The sequence below is a fragment of the Cotesia glomerata genome, linkage group LG10 (genome assembly GCF_020080835.1).
Source record: "Cotesia glomerata isolate CgM1 linkage group LG10, MPM_Cglom_v2.3, whole genome shotgun sequence".
Taxonomy (NCBI): domain Eukaryota; kingdom Metazoa; phylum Arthropoda; class Insecta; order Hymenoptera; family Braconidae; genus Cotesia; species Cotesia glomerata.
The window spans coordinates 9,088,368-9,106,695 of NC_058167.1; the positions used below are offsets into that span (position 1 = coordinate 9,088,368).

General features: G+C 42.7%; 1 protein-coding gene across 1 annotated transcript; it reads right to left on the reverse strand.

The window, feature by feature from the left end:
* Positions 1 to 394: 394 nt before the first annotated feature.
* Positions 395 to 17,498, reverse strand: LOC123272456 (E3 ubiquitin-protein ligase HERC2). Its single transcript, XM_044739231.1, has 4 exons — positions 17,118 to 17,498; positions 16,816 to 17,040; positions 1,887 to 15,502; positions 395 to 1,065 (listed from the first exon to the last, which is right to left on the reverse strand). The coding sequence occupies exons 2-4, from the start codon at positions 17,006 to 17,008 to the stop codon at positions 832 to 834; spliced, it is 14,043 nt and encodes a 4,680-aa protein (XP_044595166.1). The 5' UTR covers positions 17,009 to 17,040; positions 17,118 to 17,498; the 3' UTR covers positions 395 to 831.
* Positions 17,499 to 18,328: the final 830 nt, after the last annotated feature.

Sequence of the window (18,328 nt, forward strand, 5' to 3'; positions counted from 1 at the left end):
TCGTTCTGATGGAACTTGTTGACCTTGAATTAAAAACTGCAAACTTCTGAAGTTTCTATTTTCTATTTTTACAAACAACTTAATTATATAATCGAGCTTACAAATAAATAGACAATTTTTAATTAATATACAATATTTATTTTCAACTATTATCTATTTCTTCTCTATTTATATTTAATGTTTATTACTTATTATTAATTTAGTGGTAGGAAAAATTTTATAAACAAAATATTACAGTAGAAAAATTATCAGCTATCTAACAAAAATTTTTTTTTCAAATAGAATAATAATAATAATAATATTAATAATTATCTAAGATAATTATTAATTAAATCACATTTTAGCAGTCATACAAAAATTGACAAATATTCGTATTTAGTTATGTAAAAAAAATTAATAATAACAATAATAAATATTATAAATAATAAATTAATATAATAAAAATTGATAATATTTATTACAATGCTTGCTCTTATTTTCTACATTGCAAAAGATAGTGCTCTCAAGCAATCGCCTCCTGTTATCGTGTAGTTTATAATAATAATGTCAATAATTATTATTATTGTTGTTATTATTTTTATAACTATAATTAATATGTGTGTGTAAGTTATTAAATTTATCGATGAATGTGTGAGTGATTTTGTAAATTTAAAATACTGTCTTTACAAAAAAATAATTTCTCTGCGAATTTTTTTATAAAGCGGTGCTTTACACGTAAAGCTTTTGTATTAATTAATTAAATTAATTATCAATTAATTTATCGTTTATTTTTACATGTATATTTGTATTCCGTTTTAATTATTTATATTTTTTTTAGGGGATTTAATCTAGCTAAAGGGACGTATGCTCTTCACTGGCCAAGCTGTCAGTGTCATCGGTGTCGGAATTTGTCGCAGCTTGGACTCTTGCGTACTCATCGGTGTCGATACTCTTGCAAAAGTGTATCGCGTACTTTAGTTTTTGTCTCAGTACTGCCTTGCAAGAGTACTTTGGCATCTTCAGCAGGAAGAAACAGGTGTAACTTTCTGGCAAGAAGTGGTCCGGAGGATTGTATTTGTCCATTACCTAGAAAAATTTTTTAATTAAATCAAAAAATTAATTCATTATTTTATGATCGACTTATTGATTTGTCAAGTATGTAAATTATAAAATATTAATAATTAGTATTCAAGTACAAATGGTTTATGTAGATCAAATAAGATGGAAAAATCTTGATTTTTTGTGAATATATTATTTACATTTATAGTACTTTAATTATATATCGTTGAGTTGTTCAATAATGAAAAAAATTTATTTTAACTTTTTTTTTATTAAAAAAAAAAAAAATTCGATTTTTAAGAAATTATACGCACTTAGAATTTCAAAATAATATTTTTTTTCAAATTTTGAACAATTAAACACTTTTTTATCAAAAGGTAAAAATTTTAATTAAAAATTAAAATTTTAATTTTTAATTAAATTTTTTTTTTCAACTCGCCACTTTATTACTTAGGAATTAAAAAAATCATTAAAAGAAAAACAACTAATAAATTATCATATAAATCAATTAAAAAGTCTTTAAAAAAAAAAAATTATTTTTAAGAATTCGGCTGCCCAATTTCAAAACACAGTAACTAATATTTAAAAATTTTTAAAAATTTTTCTTATTAAAAAAAAGTTTGCCCGCCAAATTGATGAAAAATTTGATTTGTGAATAGAAAATACTTGAATATAAATATTTTTAATACAAAATACTTGAAATTAAGGTCTAAAAGTTATACAAAATGCAGCAATACTACAAAAAATCAGGTATAAAAATTTTGCAGTTACTGTGTTTTAAAATTGGGCAGCCGAATTTTAGGTACGTATAATCCCTAAAAGAAAAACCAAAATAAAATCCCACAAACCTGTAGAACAAAATCTCTGCCTCTAAAATCAGCGATGGTCCTCGGCAACCTGGTCCTGCCCCAAACAAATCTCAAAAACAAGGATCTCTCCTGATTAGAAAACTCTTCCATGACCTCCCAGAACCACTGAACCAAACTAGAAGTGGCTTCAACACCTTTGTAAGTCGCAACAGACTTGAGCAGCCCTAGCGGAATATCGGGGCTTCCACAAACCATGGTCTCCAACTCAGCGCCACTGAACAGAGCTAGCAAAGGAACTGGAATAACCCTGGACATTCCTTCCCTGACAGCGGCGACCTGGGCATCAAACTCATGCAGCCGATAGTTGAGCGCCAGCCTGACGTACTCATGCCTATTTTCGGGAGTTATTTTCCTGTAGCGAGTAGAGAGAGGAACATCATGGCCCACAGCAGAAGGTGTCGAAAAAGGCATCTCCAGAGTCTGGAAGACTTTCTCATCCGGGTCCATGTCTCTAATGCAGAGCAGTCCGGGGACATAATCCCGGTCTACTTCAGTCAGATCAGCAGGAGTCAGCGCAATTCCAGCCAAAAGTTTCCAGATCGGCTCAGCCAGGTTCAAGCTCAGCGGGCTGCCGGTTCTTATTGCGATGCCCATGAGTATCCCCAGGAACTGGAACATGCTCAAATGTAGCTGGGACTTAGCAACAGGGTTCAGTAAAAAGCAGTCCCGGTTAGTCCCGCTGTCGTCTCTGCCGTTGGGCGTAGGGATAAACAACGGCAGTGATCCATTCTGCAGCTCATCGCACATCTCAGCGATGCTTTCACTGTATCCACCTCCACAATCATCAACACTCTCACCTACAAACTTAACCTTCCAAACTCTGTGAGGCAGAAAGAGGACATCTTGAGTAAGCAGCGACATCTTGGCCACCATCTGCCCAAAAACTGACTTGATTCCATCCGGACCAGCAAGACCACCTTTCCCTCTAGCTCTCTTAACCTGGATCCTGTTCAACTCGATCACCGGACCGTGCTGACGGTCTCTGACCATGGTCGCTTGGACCACCTTCCTGAAGGTCGCCTCCTTGATGCTATACACCAGCATCGGCGCCAGCTTGTTCAGCCCCACTGGGCCGCTAGTCGAGAACATCACCAATGAAGGACAGAGCAGCTCTGCGAAGTAGTGAAGCAGAACCAGGCGATTGTGCAGCGCTGAAGAAGGCAAGTCTTTTACTAGGTCGTACTCCATCGGCGTAGTAGCGGGCAGCCGGCTTGGAGTGGCCTTGCTGGTGCTCCAAGCTAATGTATGTGCGCTTCCGCAGGCAACTCGCGTTATTTTCTTCCCCTGGAGAGCGTGGACCAATCTTGGGCGTTGCAGCGCGCTGGTAGTCCCGTCTCCCAGCTGTCCTTCGTCGTTGTCGCCCCAGGTGAACACTTCGCCTTTATCAGAGCAAGCTACGCAGTGCAGCGAGCCTGTTGCGATAGAAATTATCTTCTTACCTTGCAAAGCCGCGATTTTCCTCGGTCTTCTAACGTGGTCGTCAGTACCGTGACCCAGACGGTGATAATCTCCCTTTCCCCAGGTGTACACAGCTCCAGAGCGAGTCAGCGCGACGGAAAACTGGCTCCCGCATTCAACTTTAATGACTCCCAATCCTGCTAGCGACTCGATCTTCATCGGGGTTTTGCACCCGTCGCTTCCACCTCGGCCCAGCTTTCCGTAATCACCGTCTCCCCAGCTCCAGACGTTGTCATCATCAGTGACACAAAGAGTCTGGGCGTCTCCGCTTCCGCAAGCGACGTCGACGGCTTTGTAGTCTTGGAGAGCTGCTACTAGCTTGGGCTTAGTCTGGTCGTCGCTGTCACCGTGGCCCAGGCGGCCGTATCTTCCTTTTCCCCAGGTGTACAACAACCCCGCGCTGGTCACCGCTGCGCTGTGATGCCCTCCGCAAGCTATGTCGACAATCTCAGTTCCCAGCAGCGCTTCAATCAACTTGGGCCGGTCGTAAGAAATTCTGTTGCCATGGCCCAGCTTTCCGTCGTCGCCTTCGCCCCAAGAATACACGTGCCCTTCTGAGGACAGAGCTAGACAGTGCTTCCCTCCGGAATTTACGGCTATTTTCTTGATAAACACATGCTGGATAGACTCCAGCAGCGTCGGAATCATCACTGAATCAGTTCCACCGATTCCTAGTCTTCCGACAGCTCCGTATCCAGTCGCGTAGATTTTGCCGTCTGCTGTAACTGCAAACAAAGTCTGCTCGCCGCCGGCAAGCTGGATAGGTCTCAAGGCGCTCAAGCTTTCACATGGTGAAGGTAGTTTTATTTTAGCGCCCTCTAGACCTCCCAGCTGGCCCCGGTGGTTGTGTCCCCAGCCGTAGATCGCTCCCGAACCGTCCCAAGACAAGGTCCAGTCTTCAGGCCTTCTGTTGACCCACAGCAACAGCTGTTCATCGTGCTCCCGCTTGAACAGCTCATGATCCTCATGATCTTTGGAGCCGTCTCCATCGGCGGTCATTTCTACTATTCGCTTGGTCACTTCCACGCAAAATGACTTGAGCAGAGCTGTTCTGTTGATCAAGGACTTGGCTACTCTCGCCGCGAGGCAGTAGCGCCTGAACCAGGACCACTTGTGGATTTCCGAGCAACACTGCATGCTGTCCAGCTCTAAGTCGCACGCCAGCGCCACTAAAACTTTGAAAAAGTCACTGTGCATTAGTTGCTTACCTCCTCTGACACTCGGGTCCTCGTACTCGTACTGCCGAAGAAGAGCCTGGGGAAGCGACCCGATCAGCGATGACAAAGCAGCGTCTGCTCTGATACCTGGACCGTTCAAGTAGACCACTTGGAGCTTCTTCAACGCCCACATTCGCTGCGAAGCCGTCAGAAGACTCAGTTGGCTGCACTGAGCTAGAGTTGCTGCTAATCTGGTGACGATGCTTTTGTCAGAATTTATCAAACTGTTGTCCAAAAGACACTCTGCTAAAGTTATCGAGGGCTGAGTCAAGACAGCGCGGTCTGATCCTAGTTCATGAGGAGCTAGAATTGCGACTATCGGGTGAACGGTGAACCTCCAGCCCCATCCATTGACAGAGCCGTCTGACATAAATCTCCAGTACAATTCATCACCTTGGACTCGTAGCTCTGTTTCCCATTCGCACCACTCGCGGCCAGATCTAATTGCGACAACTCTTCCTGCGCCGTCCATTATTGTCAGCGGATCATGACGACGTTCTGTGGAGCACTGACGGTCAAATTCAACTCTCAAAGCTTCAGCTCCTGGAATTTTAACGTGTCCTGTCAAGGTAGTGTCATCAATATATGGATGAGGAGTCTCTTGAACCACCGGCTGAGGTGATTTGCTAATACAATTAGAATTAGCTGCCGTGTCTTCTAATTCTGTAACACACAATTCTAATAACATATTTTTAATAGCTGAACTTGATTTAGCAAGCGCTATCAAAACCGAGGAAATAATATCCTTAGCGTTATCACAGACGCGATTAGCCACCGCTAATTTCAGCAAATCTACCAGCATCCTAGCGTCGTCTTCCGTCAACGTCGATGTGAATTCATCTAGCCCAGTCTCGGGACCATCTCCAATAACTTGTGCATGAGACGTCAAAGTCGCAGCTATGACACTCATCGCGCTGGTGCTCATTTTAGACGCGCGCGATGACAAACTCGCAGAACTGGACATTGAAGGAAAAATTACAGGATAGTCTTCTAGAGCCGGAGTGGCTCGAGGACTCGATGGCTGATCATTGACAACTGCAGGAGCTTCTCCGCCACCTTGAGAAATCTCTCCGACATTTTGGTAGACCGTGTGTCCAACACTTCCACTCATGGTACCATCAATCGAAGCCTCTTGAGGAAGATTCTTCGTAGAAGTCAACGCGGTGTGGTTCCTCAACGCGGTGACAATGGCAGTGCGAGCTTGCATGATATACAGTGCATTTATCACATGCTGAAGAGCTTGCTGCTTAGCAACATTGCTCTCTAAAGACAAGATGATGCTGGACAAAGACGGACGAGTGCCTTTTTCCGTCGTCGAGACGCTGGGCTCTGACGAGTCGCCGAAGCCCAAGGAAGCTTGACCCAGCGGGTCTTTCGCGGTAGGAAAGGTCACTGGTTCTTGGTTGTTCGCCGAAGGCTGGTCAGTCAACACCCAGGCTACGCTGTGACTGGATCCACAAGCCACGCGGTTTATCTTGACCTCTTCCAGGCCGTGGACCAAGGAAGGCTTTCTGTTGTCAATGGTTGTTCCGTTGCCTTGCTGGCCATGATCATTGTCTCCCCAGGCGTAGACTTGACCAGAATCAGTCACTGCAAGGCAATGCAGCGCTCCTACAGCTACGTGAATTATCTTCTTGCCTCTCAGACCTTCAACCACCGTCGGCTTCCTGATATGCTGGTCATTTCCGTGGCCCAGTCTGTAATAGTCGCCTTTTCCCCACGTCCAAACTTCCCCGTACTTGGTCAGAGCTAGAGAAAATTGAGCTCCACACTCTATTTGGACGACACCCAGTCCGTTTAATCTATCAATCAGCAGCGGGCTGTAGCATCCACCACTTCCACCTCTTCCAAGCTTGCCAAAGTCTCCATCTCCCCAAGAATAAACGCTTCCGTCATCAGTTAGCGCCAGAGTTTGCGCATCTTTGCTCCCACAAGCGACTTGGACGACTCGCTGACCTACCAAAGCTTCTACAAGCTTAGGTTTCAGTTGAGTCACAGTATCTCCGTGACCGAGACGTCCGTACTCACCCAAGCCCCAGGTGTAGAGCTCTCCATTGCTGGCAATCGCTGCAGAGTGCCCGGAACCACAAGCGATGTCTCTGATTCGCTTGGACTTCAATGCTTCTATCAACCTAGGCTTGTCCAGAGACAGACGATTTCCGTGACCTAGCTTTCCGTCCTCTCCCTCTCCCCAGGAGAAGACTTTGCTGTCTTGGGTCAACGCCAGCGCGTGGGTGCCTCCGGAGTGGACAGCGACTTTCTTGATTACATACTGGCTCAAAAAGGGAATCTGCTTGGGCTCACAGACATTGTTATTGTCGCCTAGACCCAGTCTTCCGTTGGTTCCTTCTCCGCAAGCGTACAATTTTCCCTCTTGGGTGACGATGAACAGAGTTTTGCTTCCTCCTGAAATATGAAGTGGTTTTAATTTAGACAAAACTTCACTGTAAATAGGCAATTTTATTTTGGATCCCTTGAGCCCTCCTAACTGGTCTTTGTCATTCAATCCCCATACATAGACAGCAGAGTGTTGATGCAAGTCTCCAACTCGGTGGGCTGTCATCTGTTCTTGCACAGCTTCCCAATCGGACGCTAGAAATGAAACAGAGGCTGCTAGCTGGTTTTCAAACAGCTTTTTTCTTCCTACAATTTGCAGTCCGTGGATCTTGCAATCAATTCCTCCGTTTCGACACTGCTTCACTAGAATTTCAATGCACGGGTAGTACTCCTTCATATCTTGCAACAGCGTCACTACTGTGTCAGTGTTTTTGACGGTAATCGTAGTCAATTCCAGAAGACTATTGAAGGAATCTCCAGCGTTGATTGCTACCACTGAAGGCATGTAACTTCCATCCAGCGGATCTACAACAATCTTCAACGAATCAATCAGTATATTCGACATCATTTCAAGTCTTATCCAATGCTTGCCCCTCGCGCCGCTGCTCTGCCAGTATTTACCTGACCCGTCGACCAACCTAGTCGCCCAATTGTCCTTCGAGGACACGCACAGAGTTCTGATGCACTTGGACCAGTCTTCAATCAACGAAGACTCGGTGATATTTTGTCTGTTGTACCTCCCAGGCTTGCCAGCGTAAACCGCGGCAGAACCTGGCTCTGTGATCCGGTTGAACCCGTGACGGTGACTTCGCTTGGTGTAGAAACAGTTTTCACACAAATTGTAATTATCACATACCTTGCACTTGAATCTGGGACCAGAAATCGGAGACAGATGACAAGAATTGCAAGCAACTGCGTGATGGCAAGAAGGAACTCGCTCCATCTCTGACATACAACCAGTCCAGTTGCTTTGCTGCGGGAAATCTACAGACACATCCTTCCCGTTGTTGATTATTCCAGTGAGAATTCCTACGCTAGAGTGATTGACAGAGCCCCATTTGTACTTGGGAACTGCTACCGTAGACTTTACTTTAACTTTGTCGCCAACTTTAAGCGCTGGAGGACACGGCAAAGTTGGAGGATGACCTAGAAGTTCAATGTGGATGAATCTCACCCAGTAAGTTCCGTCTCTGTGCTGCCAGGCCACCTGGACATTCAAGTCATGCAGCCCTTCAGGATCTATCTTGACTACCTGTCCTATATCTCCATACTCGACTTCCTCGTAGCTTTTGCAGCAGCGTACTAGCATTCCCACGGAAATATTATCGCGAACGTAATTAGCGTACTCATCAAAGGACAAAAAGTCCGAGCGTTTCATGTAAGTAGGTGTTACTGCGTCGTGAGCTGAAGGAGAGTCCTCTAGGTCTTCGCTCGAGGATTCATCAGAATCCGAAGTTTCATCCGAGCTTGAAGAAAAGTCTCCTAAAACAGTGTCAGCTTTTTCCAACAACCAAGCGACCACAGTTTCCGGAGTAATATTGCTTTCGGCAATGCTGAGACTTCTTATAGCATACTCTACACTTTTCTTCATGAAGCCCATCTCGGTCAGCTGGGTCACCAAAGGACTGGGACTCTTCTTGCTGCTGCGGCAGTGTCGTTTCTGGCTGGAGGTCAACGAAGCCAAAGAACAATCTGAGGTTGGTGTGGTAGGCTCCGATGCTAGTCCAGTTCTGTGAATAGGAATGTGTCTTAGTTCAGAAGCCAAGTACTGCGAGACTGCTAAAGCAGCAGCTTCTAATTCCTCGCGCTTGAAAATCGGCTTCAGAGGTTGAGGTTTTATCGCACGGGTCAACAGTTCCTGGAACAAAGTCCTGCGTTCTTCGTCTCCTGGAGCTACGACGCACTTCAGAACCTGTCGAAGCTTCGACTGGTAGCTCAGCAAAGTTTTTCCTGCATTCAAAGCCGCCAGATGCTCTTGCTGAGTGCGCAAGATCCCGGAATTCACCACTCCGGCTATCACTGGCATTCCTCCAGGTCTCCGATCAGTTCTGCAGTGTCCTAGAAGGAGATTCGCCCAGGCGGATATCACAGGCTCGTTCATGGTCATTCGGTCCAGGTGAAACTTCTCGGGGATATTTTCCACACTAGTAACAGGAACTTTTCTTCTCAATCCAGTGTCACGCATCTGCAAGACTAATTTTGAATGAGGCGTAAACTTACAGATGGTTCCATACTCCCCGTCTATTTCAACGAGTCCTCCAATCCTTGGTCGGTCATCTAGCCCTCCGATGACTATCAAAGTCGCCATCACAGTTTGCTGGATCACTGTGCCGTGCTCGCCTCCGTTTTCGTTCATTTGAATGTGGAACAGCGGCCCTTCGGTCAGCAGATCTGCTGCTAGAGACACTTTGGAAGTAAGATAGGTGTTTAGAGCTTCACTCCAACCCGGCATAGAATGCAGGTGTCTTATCAAAGCGACAAGTTCTTCTGCTAAAGTAGAGCTGTGCGATGCAGTGATGGAGACCCTGCATTTGTTTACATGCAGCTCAGTGGTGATACCAGCTTCGCAGCTCAGCGCGATGTTTCCCAGTAGCTTGAAGACTTTGTCCAAAAACGGTGTCATTTCACAGCTGTCTGGCGCCCAAGATGTCAAGACTGCTTTCAGAAGTCTCATTGCCATTATTTGTTTGGTCAAATCAACCTCCAGTTCATCAGCAACCAGGCTCAGAAGAAAGTCAACCCAGGCAGAAGTACTCAGCGCGTGACACAGCGCCTGGGAATTAGCTATTGTTTTAAGCAATCCTAATGTCGCCCATGATTCGTGATGTTCTCGTGCTAATTGAGTCACCAAACTCGAGTCTGTTCGATGAGCAGAAGAAATAATTCCACGTAAAATAGAAGCCAGGATAGTTATTGCCGACTTTTGGACTCCTTCAGCTTTGACTCCACACGAAAGAAGCAGAATTTTTAGTAAATTTGTTGAAGCACTTTTTAGATAAGTTGTTGGATGGATTTCTTTGCTGGTGCTTTCGTCGCTTTTGTTAGTGTCCACTGGTGACTCGGTATCCGAGTCGTTTTCCGGTGGAGCTGGAGGTTCTGCAAGTTTCAAGTCATATTTACCTTCTTTGCCCATTCGGTAAGAATTGGTAGTTCCGTTGTCCCACTGGACTCGAATCCAGCCGTCTTCTCCTAGCTCTCCGATGACTCGACCTTCTCCTGGAGGGGTTCCATCCTGGTCACCCCACTTCCAGTCAACGCCTCTAACTACTCTTGTTCCTATCTTCATAAGAGCCGCCAGCTCAGGACCACCCATTTGAATTGCCGGTGGTTTTATTTTCTGCACTGCATCTTCGTAAATTGCAGTGATGTCTCTCGGTTTTGAGGATTCTTCTCTAACAGCTGGCCCTATTTGTCTCAAAAGAGTCAAAATACTTGACAATAATCCAGAATTTATCAACAAACCTATTTCATTCGCGTGATGGTGGCTGGTTAACATCCCCAAAATTGTGAGTAAGAATCTAGCTCTTGGCAATTTTCGTAACCAGGTGTAAGTTCCTTGATTTAAACTGCTCTTTCCACTGACCTTCTCCTTGCTAGGCAGTTCCGCTTGAATAACATACGCTCTTAGCGCTTGGACAGCCCAAGAAATGACTTCAGCTTCTGCTAAAATCACTCTGGCTTTTTGGTAAGGTGTCACCAGCTGGATGTTACTCAAACTGTGAGTAATTCCCGTAGATGGGTGAGTGTTGCCAGGAATAAGACCCAGCCAGCCGTTCAGCAGCGAATATTTAACAGAAGTTATCAAGTAGTCTTTCTTCAGTAGCTCTTGGATCATATTGATACCTTTCTCGCGCATATTTACCCTCTGGATTTGACAATATATGGCACGACGAAGAGTTTCTACATCACCGCCTTCTTCAGCGACGGCAAAGTTAATTATATCTAGCATCAACTCACCAGGATCCATCACCAGAGAATTGGTCTTAGTCTTCTCAATCAATTGGAGCAGAATATTCTTACTCGACTGATTGTCTTCTAGTTTCTCAGGCGCAGCTGTAGGTGTAGTAGCTTCCTTAGGCGACTCTTCTGACTTGGCTTTCCTTGTATTTTGAATCGAAGTGTTAACAATATCGTCCAACTTAGCCGGAGATTTATTTTTTTTAATGTCCATAATAACTGCAAGAACTGCGCGTTTGAATTTCGGCACAGTGTACAACAATTTTAGAGATTCATAGCCTTTGACCTCGTAACTAGTCGCTGGTCTTACTTCATACAGCAAAAATCGACATTTTTCCTGGACTGGAGCGCAGACTTCCTTGTAGCTGCGATTCTGTTGCTGTCTTGTCCGTATTAAATTCCACTTTGTCTGATGAATAGTCTTGACCATCTCCACCAAAGCCTTGGACAGCTTGGCATTACCATCCGCGAGTTCTTGATCGACTAATCCAAGCGTGTGATGTCCCAGAGCCAGATGCTTTAAAATGACAGCGATCAAAAGTCTTCCCACTTCTTCCAGAGGATGATCACCGGAAAAATCTACATGAGAAAGCAAATTATTAGCTTTGCTGTACTTATCTACCATGGTGAGAAATGTCTGGACGTAGGTGTTGGTACGGTGTGTCTCTGCAAGAGCTTGGATGAACGCTGAGACTCGATCGTCCGAAACCTTTTGGAACTTGTCCTTACAAATTGGAACCGCGGGCTCTGTTGGAGAATTAGCCGGCGTTGAATGCGTGCTTCTAGCTTCTCCTTTCTCTTCCTCGTAAGGATTAGGCGGTTGAAGCACCTGGAGACCTCCTCGCAAGAATTTAGCGTTCAACCAGACACCAGCTTCTTCTTCTGCCGGCAGTAAATTCAAACTTTCGCGCATCCTGTGAGCGTGCAAGCCCATTAGGTAGCTCAGGGAACGTTCCATGTCCAGCAATGACGAGCAAACGTCCATAACTTCGATGGTGAACTGCGTACAGTCGGGCTCGGGTTGACAGTAGTACCCCACGAAGCAAGAATCCATCATTCCGGTGTTCAATGGCGCTGGAGTTGTCACTGTCGAAATGTCTCTGCCTGCGTATCGCTGGAACATTTCTAAAGTACAAGATCCTTCGTGACAAAAGTCCTGGACGTCGTAGACGTTGTTGTTCACAACGATCCACAGACCTCCATCACGGTTGTGGTTCTCCAGGTCGGCCCAGCGGATCAAAGTCGGTTCTTCGGTTACTGGAGCTTTGGTACCTTGCTGAGGAGCTATTATTCCAGGCCAGGATAAATCATCAGCGTCGTCTTTTTCTACTGTCGGCGCTAGCCGGTTAAACTGGTCTAGAACGTCGAGCACTGGAGCAAACACTGTCATCCAGTTCATTGAGTGCAGGAGCATTGGGTAATCTATCTGCAGTAAAATCAAACAAATTACTAATTCTGGTAGTAAAATATTAACAATATCACCCTTTAAAATTGTAGTAACATGGACAAAATGTTTGTTAGAAGTCCCAGCAATCTCACTAGCCAAAGGTAAAATTTCATTTACATGATTGCAAATTTGAATTGTATATTTCTTCAGCAGAGACTCTACACCAACTATCTCTGGATCTTGAGAGTCTTCAGAGTTTGATTTATTAACACACTGGTACATCTGCGCAATTAACAACCTCTGCCAGCGCAAAAGAAGATTCAAACTCGGAGAATTGTCTAGTTTTTTATCATCATTCCTCCCACCGTGATGAAGAACTTGCAACCTTGACTGTGATACGCAAGACCCGTTTCTTATCAACTGTTTCACCAACTGTAACAAAGATATCGTAACATTATTCTTCTCCGAGTTCAATTCTTTGGCTTGCTTGGTTTCACTGGCCAGCGAAGTTAAATTAGAAGGTACAGTCTCTTTCTCATCAGAAATATCAGCAATCTCAGCCTTTATCGCGGCTTTCAGCGCATGTTCCAGACCTCCGTCGGCCATCAAGCTGGACACCAGCAAGTCGGCCATAAATTGCTGGCCTTTGTTCGCGCTCAGCTGCTCGACGCTGTTGGAGTTAGGCAAGAACCCCGACAGAGTTTTCGCCCTTTCATTGGCAGTGGGCAGCAGAATACTCCAGCCAGTCTGGAGAACAGCTTGGGCAGCTTCTTGGATAGTCGCTAGAATTCCTGGACCACTGGCTAGACTAACGCAGCGCTGTTTTAAAGAATTTAAAAGATTACTATTACCCATTCCGACTGATTTGGTGTCAATTCCGTGAGAAATCATGGCGTGTAATTGCAGCCTTAGGAGGTTCAGAGTCGCTACTGCTAGACATTCTCGATCCTGAGTCGGCGGGCGAGTTCCCGGAAGCCCTTCGCAGGATTTTCCGAGCAGAATGTCTAGCAGTTTAAAAGTTTCTTCACAAATATCAACGACAAATGCGACTCTTGGCGCTACTGACCAGGTGGACAGGCACCAGACGAAGCTCTGAGTCGGCCCACAGACTAGCCCGATCACGCTCTTGCCAGTCAGGGCGCTGCACAGCCAGGGCTCGGGGACAGTGAATCCAAGAGCCGGGTCTATTTGACCGTAATCGTTGCGACCCCAGCCGTAAACTTGTTGGTCTTCTGTCAGAGCAAGCACCAGGACATTTCCCACTGCCAGTTCTTTGACTTTCTTGCCTTTCAGTCCTTCGACCAGCTTCGGGTACCTCACATGGTCTTCATTGCCATGGCCTAGACGGTAAGCCGTTCCTTTGCCCCAGGTGTAAACTTCTCCCTGCGCTGTTAACGCTGCTGAAAATTGACCTCCGCAATAAACCTTCACTACATCAATGTCCAATAATTTGTCTACTATTTTCGGGATCTTGGAGCCGTCAGACCCGCCACGACCTAGCTTTCCATAGTCACCGTCTCCCCAAGAAAAAACTATTCCCGAAGCAGTGACACAGAGAGTCTGTGAGTCTCCACTTCCGCAAGCTACGTGTACCACAACGTGGCCATTAAGAGCGACGACTAGCGTTGGAATTGAAATGTCATCACAATTTCCATGGCCCAGGCGTCCGTAGTTGGCTCTTCCCCAGGTGTAGAGCTCACCCATCGCCGTCAATGCTGCTGAATAAGTACTTCCACAGGCGATGAACGTCACATTTTTGTCCGCCAGGGCGTCTATTATTTTAGGATCATCGTAGGAAGTGGTATCACCATGACCCAGTCGCCCACCGTCGCCGTTTCCCCAGCTGTAGGTGATTCCTTCGTCAGTCAGAGCTAAGTAATGCTTGCCGTCGGGATGAGAAGCTATCATCTTGACTGTTTTACCCACGAAGCCATTGACTTTCTGCGGGTACTGGGTTTCCGAGCCGTAGTGCATCATGTATACTTTACCATTCTGCGTCAAGATCATCAACGCCCGTTCTGTGCAACAGAGCTGCTTGACTCCCAACTCGGCAATCGCGTCGCAGTAAAACGGCGACGTACCATTGCCAAATTTAACTCCACCCCAGACTAACACTTCTTGGAAGGTCTGGGATTGGTTTTTTGTCAGCGAGTCTGTTATAACTGGCGGCAAGTGTGGAGAAGCTAGCCGACTCAAGTTGCACATTATCACCACAGCGGCTTTCCGTAAATCTACAGCAACTTTGTCATCTTCTGGAAGGATCAGATATTTTAGTAGAACTTCACAAGGCCCTGGAATAATATTCTCGTCAAGGCGACGAGATTTTGGAGCGGGAATTAAATTCAGCCGACGGAGAAGAGGAACCAGAGGCGCTGAACTCCCGGGAGGTATTACTCGGTTGTCCTGATTTTTGGTCTTTCCACTTAGATGGAGCAACAAAATAACCGAGTCCAGGAGACCTGACAGAGTTCCTCGTTGTGCGACCAGCTCTAGAAGCAGACACAGAGCCGTGTGTTGGTCAGAAACTGGTACAGGACACCAAGATCTGCCAGTCACATCACCAGTGACGACTTGTCGCAGAAATTTCGCGGATTTCTCGACAACCTCTAGCCAAACTTGAGAGACGTTGTTTTCTTCAAAGAGCGTAGCCTCGGGGAGAGACTGGAGAGTCTCCAGAGACTCGGAGAGGATCTCGCTGCAGAATTCAATGTCCTCGCCGGATCTCCAAGCACGTCGCAGATATGCGAAGGAAAAATTCAGCGCAGCGCGAGTTCCTACGCGAGCTAGACCTACCGCGGCTTTCTCTGTAGGCTTGGTGCAGACTTTTGATGAGGATATGGGTTTTAAAACAGTCTTGGTGACGACAACGTCTTTGTTTTCTTGGGGTTTGTGTCGAGACAAGGCAGTGAAGTAACGACGCGCTACAACTAACCGCTGACGTAGACGCGTTGAAGACAATGTGCTGTTGGCAACTTCGTGACATAATGCAGTTTGCTCTTTTATCAGAGATTGGATGCAGGTCACCCAGTCTTGGGAAGATGGCTGCGTTCCCCAGAGCCAGGAGTCTATTATATTTTGAGCTGGAACTGTTTTTTCTACCAGCGCAGTGGCTCGAGCCGCTTCTTCTTCGTCCAGCTTTTGACAGGGGGTGCAGTTACACCCGCTTTGGGGACCACATATTCCGTCACAGCATGGACAGGACAGTACCCTTAGATTACAGTAGTAATGCCCGCTGTCACCTATCAAATTCAATTAAGTAGTTATATTTTATTTTTTATTATAAGTATATTGAATTAATTTTTTTAATGAAAATTTTAATGACATTGAAATTGGCAGACACTTGACAATTTTTTAATTTTTTTTTAATAATCAACTAAGTCTAGAAAATTATTTAAAAAAAATTATATTTAGTTTCTAATGATGAAATTTTTTTACTATAATTTATTAGTTAAAAAATTTATAAAATTAATCAGATGTTTCTCGATTTCAGTATCACAAAATTAAAAAAATATGTCAATTTTTTATCTATCATGACTTAATTTTGTTGATCAATAATAACGCAATTGCTAAATATCTTTATTTATCATGAATAAAATTGAAAATATTTACATGTTATATGAATGATTATCTGTAAGGATGTTTTTTGCTGTCCCAAGCATTTTTTTATTAGAAAAATTGTTATTTTGTTATTAAAAAAAATTTATTACGAAAGTAAAAAAACATTTCTATTTGGAGCATTGAAAACTAAAATGAAATAAATTTTGGTTTTTTTGCTATAAATTCGTAAACCACCGAAATAACAGTCCCCTGGGCTGTCCCATTCCCAAAATTAAAACTTTAAGATTAAATTTTAAGTTATTCGTCTGTAATATATAATTTGGTCCATAATATTTATAAACTTAATTAGTTAATTAACAATCTTCTTCAATAAAAAGTACCGAAAATTAATTTGTTTCATTAAATTCATTAAGCCAAAGTTTGTCCCAGGCATTTTAAGAACAGTCCCCTGCCAGAAGTTCAAAGCCGAAAAAAAAAATCCAGCGTGTTATTTTACCTTTTGTAAGGTTTATAAGGACCTAACTAGCCTTGAGTTAATAACCATAGGGCTGTTAGCGCTTTATCGTCATTTTATTTAGTGTCGAAGCACCGGTTGTGCTGGAAATATATATCTGGGCCACTTCAAAACTCAGTCCCCTGGCAACTATTTTTATTTATAAAAATTGGATCCATAAGTTTTAATATTATTCTAATGAATGTAAATATTCATTGAGAACTTGAAAAGTTGAACGCATTGAAATAGTTTGCTTGATTTTTCTCAATTTGATAAAAAAAAAAACAGTCCCCTGACAAACAGTCCCCTGTCATGTTATATGGCAAAAGAAACACAAATATTAAAAAAGCAAAAATTAAATCGGCTGTTTATTTATTATGATTAAGCTGATAGTTTTGTAGCCCTTGTTAATTTTTTTTCTAATAAAATCAAAAATAATTTAGTCGGATAATTTTGTACAGATTTAAGACGTCCTTACAGAGAATCACCCATATATCTTACCTTTTCGTGCTACAACACCAGCAGAATTTATCAACCCATCGCTGAATGCTCCAACAATTTCTCCATCCCGTACCATTCCATTCCACAGCTCGGCAAGTCCATCCCGACATTGAAGCCGTCTGAGATCTGTCTTTAACCATTTTGCATCTAAACGTGCTTCTGGTCTTACCGTAATATTCAACTGACCGCTCATTTTTTATGTATATTTTTAATCATTTATACTTCCTAAAAAATAAAAAAAATTATATCAACAACCATTTACTTATTATACATAGTAATATATAGGTTAGATAATTACTCACGCGTATCATTTTGATGATTTTAGTAAAAAATACAATTATGACAATAATTTATCTCAGTAGTAATAAGATTCAATAAATAAACATTACATCGATAATCACTGTTGACAGCTGATGCGTGACAGTGTGTTCATCTGATAATTGTTTTTGTTGTCACATCAATAAATATTATTGTGTATGTACATTGTGCCTTAAATTAACATTTAAATTATAATATTTAAATTTAAATGTTTATATATTAATTTTATAAATTTTACAGGTTAATTCATTGGATTAAGATGCGGTTAGTTTGGATAAATAACTTTTTAATTGACACTTTCTATTATTTTTTTTTATTGACTTAATAACAAGACACTAGGTGACTAGGTGCTGTTTTAATTTATCGATTGTGAAACGTAAATATTTACAGAGATATATTTATATATATGTATAATATATGTGTATGCGTTTTTATTATCATTTCGGAAAATACTTGGAGCGCGCGGTAATTATTACGCATGCGCGAAACTTGAAAAGCAATCATGGCGCGCGCGACTTCTGTTGGTACAACCGAGCCGGCACACGAAACGTTGCTCTGTCAGCTGAGACGAACAAAGACGGTGGATGAAAATTTTTAGATGATTATTTATAATTTAATCGTTTTGATGTATTTATTTAATTTATTTTAATTTAATTCCGACGCAGTAATTATAATAGTAAATAAATATTCAAAATAAAATATTAATGCCGGGTTTTAGGTAATTAGTGGTTATGTTTGATCTCCAAGGCTCAAAGCTGCTTGGATCTTGCTAGCTAGTGTAATTATTAATTTTTTTTAACACTATTACTAATGTAATTTTTTTTTTTTAGTTATTATGATACTTGATGTTAAACTAATAAAATTTTTTTGTTGCAGGAAATATTGAAGTGTTCTGGACTTTGTTGGTAAGCAATAATGTTATATTTTTTTGTTTTTTTTTTTCACTTTAATTATTATTATTATCCATGGAATTAATTTTGACAATTATTTATAACTATAATAATAGTTATGATAATGTAAGTATTAGACTGATGAATATTTTATTTTTAATATAACTTAAACATCCAAGTTGTTTACATATTTTTACAAAACTTGGATTGTTAAAAAAAAAAAAAATATGTGTGTGTACCAGAGTACACATGTAAGTAGTGAAACTTCTTTATGACATATTTATCATTTTTTTACTATTTCAACT

Bases quoted from the DNA above. Each gene is read 5' to 3' on its own strand.
- LOC123272456 (XM_044739231.1), bottom strand. From the start codon at position 17,008: ATGAGCGGTCAGTTGAATATTACGGTAAGACCAGAAGCACGTTTAGAT. The intron at 15,503-16,815 runs GTAAGATATATG...TGAATTTGATAG, and splicing joins TGGTGTTGTAGCACGAAAAG to GTGACAGCGGGCATTACTAC. The intron at 1,066-1,886 runs GTTTGTGGGATT...AAATTTTTCTAG, and splicing joins GCAGAGATTTTGTTCTACAG to GTAATGGACAAATACAATCC.